The sequence below is a fragment of the Mustelus asterias genome, chromosome 31, assembly GCF_964213995.1.
Source record: "Mustelus asterias chromosome 31, sMusAst1.hap1.1, whole genome shotgun sequence".
Taxonomy (NCBI): domain Eukaryota; kingdom Metazoa; phylum Chordata; class Chondrichthyes; order Carcharhiniformes; family Triakidae; genus Mustelus; species Mustelus asterias.
Genome location: NC_135831.1, coordinates 6,765,827 through 6,778,919, shown reverse-complemented (window position 1 = coordinate 6,778,919; position 13,093 = coordinate 6,765,827). Strand labels below are relative to the sequence as shown.

Sequence of the window (13,093 nt, the reverse complement as noted above, 5' to 3'; positions counted from 1 at the left end):
ACCCGCAGATCTTTGGACACTAAGGGACGATTTAGCATGGCCAATCCACCTAACCTACACATCTTTGGACACTAAGGGGAAATTTAGCATGGCCAATCCACCTAACCTACACATCTTTGGACACTAAGGGACAATTTAGCATGGCCAATCCACCTAACCCGCAGATCTTTGGACACTAAGGGACAATTTAGCATGGCCAATCCACCTAACCTGCACATCTTTGGACACCCCCCTAATTATATAGAACCCCACCCCCCCACCCAAATATTTAGACCCCCTGCCCATCCACCCTGTCCACACCCAAGCCCCCCCACCCCAGCCCTGCTCCCCCACTCCCCATCAAGCCTGCCCACAACACCCCCACTTCCCCATCCCACTGCACAGGTAATGAGCAGGAATACAGGCCTGGCAGCGAAGCCCGAGACCGGGACCCGGCAGCGAAGCCCGAGACCGAGACCCGGCAGCGAAGCCTGAGACCGGGGCCCGGCAGCGAAGCCCGAGGCCGGGGCCCGGCAGCGAAGCCCGAGGCCGGGGCCCGGCAGCGAAGCCCGAGGCCGGGGCCCGGCAGCGAAGCCCGAGGCCGGGGCCCGGCAGCGAAGCCCGAGACCGGGGCCCGGCAGCGAAGCCCGAGACCGGGGCCCGGCAGCAAAGCCTGAGACCGGGGCCCGGCAGCAAAGCCCGAGACCGGGGCCCGGCAGCGAAGCCCGAGACCGGGGCCCGGCAGCAAAGCCCGAGACCGGGGCCCGGCAGCGAAGCCCGAGGCCGGGGCCCGGCAGCGAAGCCCGAGACCGGGGCCCGGCAGCGAAGCCCGAGACCGGGGCCCGGCAGCAAAGCCTGAGACCGGGGCCCGGCAGCAAAGCCCGAGACCGGGGCCCGGCAGCGAAGCCCGAGACCGGGGCCCGGCAGCAAAGCCCGAGACCGGGGCCCGGCAGCGAAGCCCGAGACCGGGGCCCGGCAGCAAAGCCCGAGACCGGGGCCCGGCAGCGAAGCCCGAGACCGGGGCCCGGCAGAGAAGCCTGAGGCCGGGGCCCGGCAGAGAAGCCTGAGACCGGGGCCCGGCAGCGAAGCCCGAGACCGGGGCCCGGCAGCGAAGCCCGAGACCGGGGCCCGGCAGTGAAGCCTGAGGCTGGGGCCCGGCAGCGAAGCCCGAGACCGGGGCCCGGCAGCGAAGCCTGAGGCCGGGGCCCGGCAGCGAAGCCCGAGACCGGGGCCCGGCAGCGAAGCCTGAGGCTGGGGCCCGGCAGCGAAGCCCGAGACCGGGGCCCGGCAGCGAAGCCCGAGGCCGGGGCCCGGCAGCGAAGCCCGAGACCGGGGCCCGGCAGCAAAGCCCGAGACCGGGGCCTGGCAGCAAAGCCCGAGACCGGGGCCTGGCAGCGAAGCCCGAGACCGGGGCCCGGCAGCAAAGCCCGAGACCGGGGCCTGGCAGCGAAGCCCGAGACCGGGGCCCAGCAGCGAAGCCCGAGACCGGGGCCTGGCAGCGAAGCCTGAGACCGGGGCCCGGCAGCAAAGCCCGAGACCGGGGCCCGGCAGCAAAGCCCGAGACCGGGGCCCAGCAGCGAAGCCCGAGACCGGGGCCTGGCAGCAAAGCCTGAGACCGGGGCCCGGCAGCGAAGCCCGAGGCCGGGGCCCGGCAGCGAAGCCTGAGACCGGGGCCTGGCAGCGAAGCCCGAGACCGGGGCCCGGCAGCGAAGCCCGAGACCGGGGCCCGGCAGCGAAGCCCGAGGCCGGGGCCCGGCAGCGAAGCCCGAGGCCGGGGCCCGGCAGCGAAGCCCGAGACCGGGGCCCGGCAGCAAAGCCCGAGACCGGGGCCCGGCAGCGAAGCCCGAGACCGGGGCCCGGCAGCGAAGCCCGAGACCGGGGCCCGGCAGCAAAGCCTGAGGCCGGGGCCCGGCCTGGTGTTTAACTCACTCCTTGATAAAGTTGGACAGATGCTGTTTGACTGATCTCTGCGTCACCTCGATTAGCGTCTGAAACAGACAAGAAAGATGGAACTGAACGCTGGGTGAGACTCGGAGGAGGGTGAGGAGGAGGTGGGACCTGCCCCTGCTTCCCCGACACCTCAGCAAGAATGATACCGTTTAGAAATCTCACCACACCGTAATGTTTTGGCTCCAGCAGCTCCGGTACCGACAGCGGGAATTTATTCACACAGCGAACATGCTAATTACAGAGTGACTGCGATGCTGCCAGTCCCACCAGCCCCTGGGTCAGACTGGGGCAAAAGCCCACGTTCTACTAGAGTAACCCCCCCGACCGGTACCCGACTGGACTCCTGGGTCATGTCCGGAAGTTCACCTCTTAAAGGGGCCAGTCACCACACGTACACTTCCACCTACTAACTGGCGTATTATAGAAACATCGAAACTAGAAGCAGGAGGAGGCCATTCAGCCCTTCGAGCCTACCCCGCCATTCATTTTGACCCTGGCTGATCATCAAATTCAATATCCGGGTCCATGCCCCCCTCCCCCCTCCCCATATCCCTCGATCCCTTTAGCCCCAGGAGCGATATCTAATTCCTTCTTGAAATCACACAACGTTTTGGCCTGAGCTACTTTCTGTGGGAGTGAATTCCACACATTCACCACCCTCTGGGTGAAGACATTTCTCCTCACCTCAGTTCTAAAAGGTTTACCCCCTTATCCTCAAACTGTGACCCCTAGTTCTGGACTCCCCCCACCATCGGGAACATTCTTTCTGAATCCACCCTGTCTAACCCTGTGAGAATTTTATAAGTTTTTATCAGATCCCCTTTCACTCTTCTAAACTCCAGTGAATATAATCCTAACCGACTTAGTCTCGCCTCATAGGACAGATCTGCCATCCCAGGAATCAGCCTGGTAAACCTTCGCTGCACTCCCTCTATCGCAAGGACATCCTTCCTCAGATAAGGACACCAAAACTGCGCACAATACTCCAGGTGTGGGGTCACCGACGCCCTGTAGAATTGCAGCAAAACATCCCTATTCCCATCAAATCCTCTCACTACGAAGGCTAACATGTCTTTTAAGCTCACTTTTCCTTCTCCCTCTCTGTCCCCCTCTCATTCCCCTTTGTCTCTGTCACCCTCTTCCTTTCTGTCTTGCTCTCTGTCTCCACCCCAACTTTCCCTCACTTTGTGATCAATTGCTGGCACTTTCCGCAGCCTCTGTGCCTTTGTACTCCTGATGCTGCCCACCTGCCCTCTCCACCCCCCCCCCCCCACTTCCCCTGTGAAATTTTCTAAATATGTTCGGGGTTGTGGGTTCGCGCACACTTGGATTCAAAGTAAGACTCACAAGGTTTTATTGAAGAGCTGCTCTCTCTGCACAGAATACAAAACTGAAAATAAAACAGCAGCCTCTGCCAACACCTTAATGACATCACCATCAAATCATGTGATCAGCTCTTGAAGCAACCTGCAACCCCTTTAAATATATAACGCCCTGCATCTGCCCTAACATCCTTGATCACATTTCGACTCCCTTGGGGTGGCATAGTGGCACAGTGGCACAGTGGTTAGCACTGCTGCCTCACAGTGCCAGGGACCCAGGTTCGATTCCCGGCTTGGGTCACTGTCTGTGCGAAGTCTGCATGTTTTCCCCGTGTCTGTGTGGGTTTCCTCCGGGTGTTCCGGTTTCCTCCCACAGTCTGAAAAATGTGCTGCTTCGGGGGATTGGCCGTGCTAAATTGCCCCTTAGTGTCAGGGGGATTAGCTGGGTAAGCATGGGATCACCCATGGGATAGGGCCTGGGTGGGATTGTGGTCGGTGCAGACTCGATGGGCCGAATGGCATCCTTCTGCACTGTTGGGATTCTTGTCACTGAGGGAGAGGGTCACCAGAATACTCCCGAAAGACGTGCTGGCTAGGGGGATTGGCCGTGCTAAATTCTCCCTCAGTGTTACCCCGAACAGGCGCCGGAGTGTGGCGACTAGGGGATTTTCACAGTCACTTCATTGCAGTGTTAATGTAAGCCGACTTGTGACACTAACAAATAAACTTAAATTTAAACTTAAACTTGCCCTGCAAATGTTTGCCAACTGAACCAATGAAACGAGGCGAATTTGATCCAGCAAACATTCAGCACAATTACTCACCGTGTGATGGTCGATCATGCTGTTCAAACTGTTTGAAAACTTCTCCAGGCAGCCCTGTGTGAACAAGAGAAACACTCAGAGACAGGGCCAGTTCCTCTCCGGGTAACCTGAGGTGGAGAGCTGATGATAACACAGCGTCCATTTGATAAATAACATGAAGAATCGCAGCATCCCTGCACTCCTCATAGATACCAGACCCATGGAGGGGGCAGGGTAGGGGGGGTATCTGCAGGAATTGACACCTTGCCTATGGATTTTGGGGCTTAGTGTCCCATATTCCCTTCGCCCCCAATCCCCCCAACATGGGTGGCACGGTGGTTAGTGCTGCTGCCTCAGAGACATGCCCTCTGGATGCGTTGTTACTGCAGCAACATAATTGATGCAGTGTTTGTTTTTGATCTGAATTGATACAGGGTTCTGTTCTTTTGTGTTTTCCCCTGGGGTATTGCAGAGTGGGGCTTGATTGGGTTGATTGACAGGTAGGCTCATATGATAGGGTGGCACGGTAGCACACTGATTAGCACTGCTGCCTCACAGCGCCAGGGACCCCGGGTTCGATTCCCAGCTTGGGTCACTGTCTGTGCTGAGTTTGCACATTCTCCCCGTGTCTGCTTGGGTTTCCTCCGGGTGCTCCGGTTTCCTTCCACAGTCTGAAAGACGTGCTGGTTGGAGTTCATTGATCATGCTAAATTGCCCATCCGTGTACCCAAATAGGTGCCAAAGTGTGGCGACTAGGGGATTTCACAGTAACTTCATTGCAGTGTTAATGTAGGCCTACTTGTGACACTAATGAATAAGCTTAAACACAGAGGGAGCTGAATGCAAAATTAATTTCCCTCTCTAAGCCTCTCCACCTCCCTTTCCATCACAATCCTATTTACATTCTACCTCTTTGGCCCAAAATTTAGGTCACCTGTCCCGAGTATCCCCTTCTTTGTCTCGATGGCCAATTGTTTGTGCCTGAGGATTTTTTCTCTGCTTTAGAAGCTCAGCATTATCCCCAGTTGTGTTCTGGTTAGGGAAAAACGTTGAGGGTGAGGTTGTGACACCTTCCGTGGAGAACAGCCAACCGATGTTCTCTGGGCATGGGGACGGCTGGATGGGGGATGCAGATATGGGGGAGGGGGCACATTCACAGAGCAAACAGTCAGTGTCTTCGAGAACAGGAGGGAGACAGGGTGGGGTGGATTCCCCAGAACATTGAGAGTCACCCAACAACAGACACAGAATCCTCTGGAACCCTCATTGAGTGAGAGAGTGAAGTCATGGCCTTGTTGTCATCCCCTTGTTAGTGTACAAGAGGTTTGGGGTTAGGGAGAGAGTAACAGGATAAAGGGATGAGTACATGCACACGCCTACACTCACATACAGATAAACATGAGTACACGCACACACATACACATGAGTACACACACACATACACGAGTACACACACACATACATATAAGCACAAGTACATACACTCACATACACACATATGAACATGAGTACACATACATGCCTACACACACATACATATAAATATGAGTACATGTACATGTCTACACACATACATGTAAACATGAGTACACACATATGCCTACACACAGATATAGCTAAATGTGAGTACACGCACACACACATACACACATATAAACATATGTACACACAAATGCCTACACACATACATATACACATGAGTACACACACACACATCTATACACACATGTGCACATATACACATGAATGCACAGACACACACACAGGTACACATGTATACACCCCCACACATATGTACATGTATAAACACACAAAAACACAGCTACAGACCCAACACAGGTAAAGATGTGCACACACACACACACACACACACAGGTATGCACAAAAACACACACATAGACAGACACACACATGCACACACACAGATGCACACACACACACACATACACACGCACACACACACCCATACACACACACATGCACACACACACACACACATGCAGACACACACACATGCAGACACACACACATGCAGACACACACACATGCGCACACACACACATACACACACACATGCACACACGCACACACACACACACACCCATACACACACACATGCACACACACACACACACATGCACACACACACACATGCGCACACACACACACACACACACACGCACACACACACCCATACACACACACATGCACACACACACACACACACACATGCAGACACACACACATGCAGACACACACACATGCAGACACACACACATGCGCACACACACACATGCACACACATGCACACACGCACACATGCACACACACACACACACATGCACACACACACATGCACACACACACACATGCACACACACACATGCACACACACACACATGCACACACACACACATGCACACCCGCACACACGCACACATGCACACACATGCACGCACACACGTGCACACACACACATGCACACACACACACATCATTTCAGAATGGAGAATGCTGGCGAACGCTGTCTGGAGGATTTTGTGAGTGATATTTACACACACAAGTACTTACACTCATCATCTCATCGCCCTTGCAGTGTACGGATAACTCCCGGATCCCGCTGATGAACTGTCGGGCTGTGGTACTGTATGTCCGTCCAGCCTCCAGCATGGCATTACACAACTTCACCAACTGTGGGGAAAGAGGGTCAGACACCAATCAGATCACAGGGGATTGGTTCCCAGGAGCGGTCTGGGTTTAGATACTTCCCATTGGGAATGCCGGGAAGGATTCGGGCATTTCCCAGTTGCGTGAAGATTCGGATGAAGATGGAGAAAGAGTTGATGGGGAAGAGTGTTTGAACCCTTGGCCAATTCCAGCACCCTCCTCCAGCCCAGCTGGGAACTAAAACCAATTCCATTCACAAATCCAGGCATAGAAAGTCAGGGAGCTTTTCAAAGAGATAGCCACATATTGGCACCCACTCTCCGAGCTCCAGGAAGAAGACCTTCATCCCATTCACCATCCAGGAGGATTGATTCCAAAGTAGGCGATGTTTATTCTGGGGAGCTTTACGGCCTTTATAGCGTCCCTGATTTCAATCCCTCCACCACTCGCATCCGTGCATCCGACTGCTGAGTTGAGGAATTCCCTCCCTAAACTTTTCTGCTTCTTTTTTTCCCATTAAAGTGTCGCTTAAAACTCTCTCTTTGACATCGTACATCAGTCGCTGAAGGTAAGCGTGCAGGTACAGCAGGCAGTAAAGAAGGCAAATGGTATGTTGGCCTTCGAGAGGATTTGAGTATAGGGATAGGGATGTTTTGCTGCAATTGTACAGGGCGTTGGTGAGGCCACACCTGGAGTATTGTGTGCAGTTTTGGTGTCCTTATCTGAGGAAGAATGTCCTTGCTATAGAGGGAGCGCAGCGAAGATTTATCAGGCTGATTCCTGGGATGGCAGGTCTGTCATATGAGGAGAGACTAAATCGGTTACGATTATATTCAATGAGTTTAGAAGAGTGAGAGGGGATCTCATAGAAACTTTAAAATTCTAACAGGGTTCAACAGGGTAGATTCAGAAAGAATGTTCCCGATGGTGAGGGAGTCCAGAACTAGGGGTCATAGTTTGAGGATAAGGGGGTAAACCTTTTAGGACTGAGGTGAGGAATGTGTGGAATTCACTCTCACAGAAAGTAGTTGAGGCTAAAACATTGTGTGATTTCAAGGAGGAATTAGATATCGCTCTTGGGGCTGAAGGGATCGAGGGATATGGGGCGGGGGGAAGGGGGAGCTGGATATTGAATTTGATGATCAGCCATGATCAAAATGAATGGCGGGGCAGGCTCGAAGGGCCAAATGGCCTCCTCCTGCTTCTAGTTTCTCTGTTTCCCCAAGCTTTCCGTCATCTGCCTCAGATACCTCCTCGTGTTCGCCCACGGCGAGTTCTACTAAAACGCCTTGGGAAGTTTTACTTCTTTGACAGCAATTAAACCAATTGGGGAGACTATTCAATGCCAGTTGGGAATGAAAAGGCTTGCGTTAGGAATGCAGGGGGAAGAGAGAGAGGGGGAAAGTCCTAGTTATATGGAGAAATCGCCTGGATTACTGTGTACAATTTGGGTCCCCTTAATTAAGGGTGGCACGGTGGCACAGTGGTTAGCACTGCTGCCCCACAGCGCCAGGGACCGGGGTTCGATTCCCGGCTCGGGTCACTGTCTGTGCAGAGTCTGCACGTTCTCCCTGTGTCTGCTTGGGTTTCCTCCGGGTGCTCCAGTTTCCTCCCACAGTCCAAAGATGTGCAGGTTAGGTTGATTGGCCAAGCTAAATTGCCCCTTAGTGTCAGGGGGATTAGCAGGGTAAATGCATGGGGTTACGGGGATAGGGGCTGGGTGGGATTATGGTCGGAGCAGACTCGATGGGCTAAATGGCCTCCTTCTGCACTGTGGGGATTCTATGATACTTGCCACTGAGGGAGAGTGTCACAAGACTAATCCCTGGGATGGTCGGATTGTCTGATGGGGAGAGATTGGGGAAACAGGACTCCTCTTCTCCAGGGATTCAAAATTCTCACAGGGGGTGTGATGGGGTAGATGTGGTTTGGTTGTTCCCTCCTGGCTGGTGAGGCTAGTAAAAAACCCAGCAATCACAGTCTCAGAATAAGGAGCAGGCTATTTAGGACTGAGATGAGGACGGATTTACTCACTCGCAAGGGGGTTGAATCTTTGGAATTCTCAACACCAGAGGTAACTCAGTCATTGAGCATTTGGGTTGCACAGTGATTAACACTGCTGCCTCACAGCGCCAGGGACCCGGGTTCAATTCCGAGTCTGCACGTTAGAAACATAGAAACATAGAAAACTACAGCACAAAACAGGCCCTTCGGCCCCACAAGTTGTGCCGAACACATCCCTACCTTTTAGGCCTACCTATAACCCTCCATCCTATTAAGTCCCATGTACTCATCCAGGAGTCTCTTAAAAGACCCTATTGAGTTTGCCTCCACCACCACTGACGGCAGCCGATTCCACTCGCCCACCACCCTCTGTGTGAAAAACTTCCCCCTAACATCTCCCCTGTACCTACCCCCCAGCACCTTAAACCTGTGTCCTCTCGTAGCAGACATTTCCACCCTGGGAAAAAGCCTCTGAGAGTCCACCCGATCTATGCCTCTCAACATCTTATACACCTCTATTAGGTCTCCTCTCATCCTACGTCTCTCCAAGGAGAAAAGATCGAGCTCCCTCAGCCTATCCTCATAAGGCATGCCACTCAATCCAGGCAACATCCTTGTAAATCTCGTCTGCACCCTTTCAAACTTTCTCCAATGATGTGTGGGTTAGGGGGATTGGCCATGCTAAATTGCCCCTTAGTGTGCAAAGATGTGTGGGTTGGATGGATTGGCCAGGCTAAATTGCCTCTTAGTGTCCAAAGATGTGTAAGTTAGGGATTGGCCATGCTAAATTGCCTCTTAGTGTCCAAAGATGTGTAGGTTAGGGGGATTAGCCATGCTAAATTGCCCCTTAGTGTACAAAGATGTGTAGGTTAGGGGGATTGGCCAGGCTAAATTGCCCCTTCGTGTCCAAAGATGTGCAAGTTAGGTGGATTGGCCATGCTAAATTGCCTCTTCGTGTCTAAAGATGTGCAGGTTAGGGGGATTGGCCATGCTACATTGCCCCTTAGTATCCAAAGATGTGTAGATTAGGTGGATTGGCCATGCTAAATTGCCCCTTAGTGTCTCAAGATGTGTAGGACCCTGACTGAGAGCAGACCCTCCCCTTCCATCTGGAGGCTGAGTGTACATCCTACCCGGTGGGAAGGTAGAACCACGTAAGTCCTTGGTTCCAAGCCTATCTCAGCCCTCAATGCATTGATCTTATCTGAGATTGGGTTTTGTTTCTAACCCAGTTTCCACCTCCCCCAATTCCCAACGCAGTCTGCGAGGGACACTGTGTAGAGTTTTGGTTCCCTTATTGAAGGAAAGATATATTATGATTGGAGGCGGTGCAGAGGAGGATGACCCAGAACGGCAGTGTGAGAAAAGATTCAACAGGTTGGGTCTATAACTCCTTGGAGCTCTGAAGAACGAGGGGCGGTATGATTGAAACAGAGCAGTGGCACTCACCTTCTCAAGTTTGACTTCAAGTTCTGTCACCTCAGTCTCTACCCCTTCAATCGAAGATCTGGAAAGAGAGATGGTTAGGTTAGGCATTGAACAGAATGTTACTTCTGAATCTAAACCCAGTTTGCGTAGAGTGCCATCCTGAAATCCAGACCAAGGGAGGAAAGCGTTAGGATCAAGAAGGTTGATAGCATAGAGGGAGACCATTCATCCCACCGTGTCTGTGTTGCTCTTTACTCAAATAAACCACCGCCGTGTAGCCAACAATGTCCCTGTATCTGTATTATGTGGATAAATGTGACGTTCTCCACTTTGTTAGCAAAAATAGGAAGGCAGATTAAAGTTTAAAGTTAATTTATTAGTGTCACAAGTAAGCTTACATTAACACTAGAATTAAGTTACTGTGAGAATCCCCTAGTCGCCACACTCCAACGCCTGTTCAGGTACACCGAGGGAGAATTTAGCACGGCCAATGAACTTAACCGGCACGTCTTTCGGACTGTGGGAGGAAACCGGAGCACCCGGAGGAAACCCACGCAGACACGGGGAGAATGTGCAAACTTCACACAGACAGTGACCCAAGCCAGGAATCGGTGCTGTGGGGCAGCAGTGCTAACCACTGTGCTGCCCTGTTGTTACTTGAATGGGTGTAAATTGAGAGAGGTGGATACTCAGCGAGACCTTGGAGTCCTCGTGCATCAGTCGCTGAAAGCAAGCGCGCAGGTACAGCAGGCAGTAAAGAAGGCAAATGGTATGTTGGCCTTCGAGAGGATTTGAGTATAGGGATAGGGATGTTTTTCTGCAATTGTATAGGGCGTTGGTGAGGCCATACCTGGAGTATTGTGTGCAGTTTTGGTGTCCTTATCTGAGGAAGGATGTCCTTGCTATAGAGGGAGCGCAGCGAAGGTTTATCAGGCTGGCTCCTGGGATGGCAGGTCTGTCATATGAGGAGAGACTAAGTCGGTTAGGATTATATTCATTGGAGTGTAGAAAAGTGAGAAGGGATCCGATAGAATCGTATAAAATTCTAACAGGGTTAGACAGGGTAGATTCAGAAAGAATGTTCCCGATGGTGGGGGAATCCAGAACTCGGGGGTCATAGTTTGAGGATAAGGGGTAAACCTTTTAGGACTGAGGTGAGGAGAAATTTCTTCACCCAGAGGGTGGTGAATGTGTGGAATTCACTCCCACAGAAAGTAGTTGAGGCCAAAATGTTGTGTGATTTCAAGAAGAAATTAGATATAGATATTGCCCCTTAGTGTCCAAAAATGTGTAGGTTAGGTGGATTGACCATGTTAAATTGCCCCTTGGTGTCCAAGGATGTGCAGGGTAGGTGGATTGGCCATGCTAAATTGCCCCTTGGTGTCCAAAGATATGCAGATTAGGTGGATTGGCCATGCTAAATTGCCCTTTGGTGTCCAAGGATGTGCAGGGTAGGTGGATTGGCCATGCTAAATTGCCCCTTGGTGTCCAAGGATGTGCAGGGTAGGTGGATTGGCCATGCTGAAGTGCCCCTTAATTTCAGGGGGATTAGCAGGGTAAATACGTGGGGTGACAGGGGTAGGGTCTGGGTGGAATTGTTGTCTCGATGGGCCGAATGGCCCCATGCACTGTAAGGATTCTATGATTCTAAGTTTAACTGGGTATACAGCAATGCACACAACATTCTTAATCAGGCAGGAAAACTGGGAGCATTTTGCATCGGGAGCAACCAGGGGTTACTGAGAATCGGATACAGAAAATAACAGGACTGGGAATTAAATATTACAGGAAACATGTTGGTAAAGGAAGGCAGAGCAGGGTATAAAGGAAAGGTGGAGTGACTTAAGTAAACTTAAAAGTAAAGTTTATTTATTCGTCACAAGTAGGCTGACATTAACACTGCAATGAAGTTATTATGGAAACCCCCTAGTTGTCACACTCCGCCGCCTGTTTGGGTACACTGAGGGAGAATTTAGCACAGCCAATTCACCTAACCAGCACGTCTTCCGGACTATGAGAGGAAACCGGAGCACCCGGAGGAAACCCACACAGACACGGGGAGAACGTGCAGATTTCGCACAGACAGTGACCCAAGCCAGGAATCGAACCTGGGTCCCTGGCGCTGTGAGACAGCAGTGTTAACCACTGTGTCACCATGTTGCCCTATATTGGTTAGAGATAACACTGACACAAGGATACAGCTACAAGTGAGACAAAAATAGACTCTGTCTGGTAAGAGATAAAGAGATAAAACATATCAATTGTTGTCTACAGACCAACCAATGAAAAGAAGGTGGAGGGAGAAATATTCCAACAAATGAGAGAATTGAGCCAAGATTATAGAATAATGGAGAGGTTTCAGCTACGCTGAATTTCAGCTACCCTGAAATTAATTGATGGGGATGGAGGGGAGGAGTTGGGCGGGGGGTGGTAAAGGAATGGAATTTGTACAAACCTCTTCTCTAACCCAATATCTAAAAAAAAGAACCCAATAAAGGAAGATTTGCTGTTGGATCTGGTTACGGGAGATTGAACCAGAGTGGATAAGAGGAGGGGAACATCTAGGCAATAGCGATCATAACGTGGCATGTTTAAAATTGATTAGAAAGGACACCGGTACGATGGAAATCGGATTAACTGATTGGATAGAAGCTGGTTTTTCCAGGCTCAGAATAGAACTTGGGAAGATAAATTTAGCAATGATATTGGGAAGCAGTCACGTGGAACAACAGTGGGAAACATTTAAAAACTTGGTTCAACAGACTGCAGGAAAATATATGTTTCTCTAAAAGGAAAGCACAAACTAAAAGCTGGTGGGATTCCATGGGTGTAAGAAGACAAATGGGGACATATGTTGGGAAAGAGATAGGTACGTAGAGACATGTGATAAGAGAAAATATGAAGATATTAGGAGTAAAAAAATATTAAGAAGGCAAAGGT

At 51.7% G+C, this 13,093-nt stretch overlaps 1 protein-coding gene across 1 annotated transcript in view; it reads right to left on the bottom strand.

The window, feature by feature from the left end:
* Window positions 1–10,229, bottom strand: part of LOC144481674 (arf-GAP with coiled-coil, ANK repeat and PH domain-containing protein 2-like) — a 49,581-nt gene extending 39,352 nt beyond the window's left edge. The window contains exons 1-4 of the mRNA XM_078200803.1: window positions 10,175–10,229; window positions 6,626–6,745; window positions 4,076–4,129; window positions 1,909–1,967 (exon numbers count right to left, since the gene is read on the bottom strand). Coding sequence (XP_078056929.1) covers window positions 1,909–1,967; window positions 4,076–4,129; window positions 6,626–6,724 — 212 coding nt within the window. The 5' untranslated portion in view covers window positions 6,725–6,745; window positions 10,175–10,229. The remainder of the gene's footprint in view (window positions 1–1,908; window positions 1,968–4,075; window positions 4,130–6,625; window positions 6,746–10,174) is intronic.
* Window positions 10,230–13,093: the final 2,864 nt, after the last annotated feature.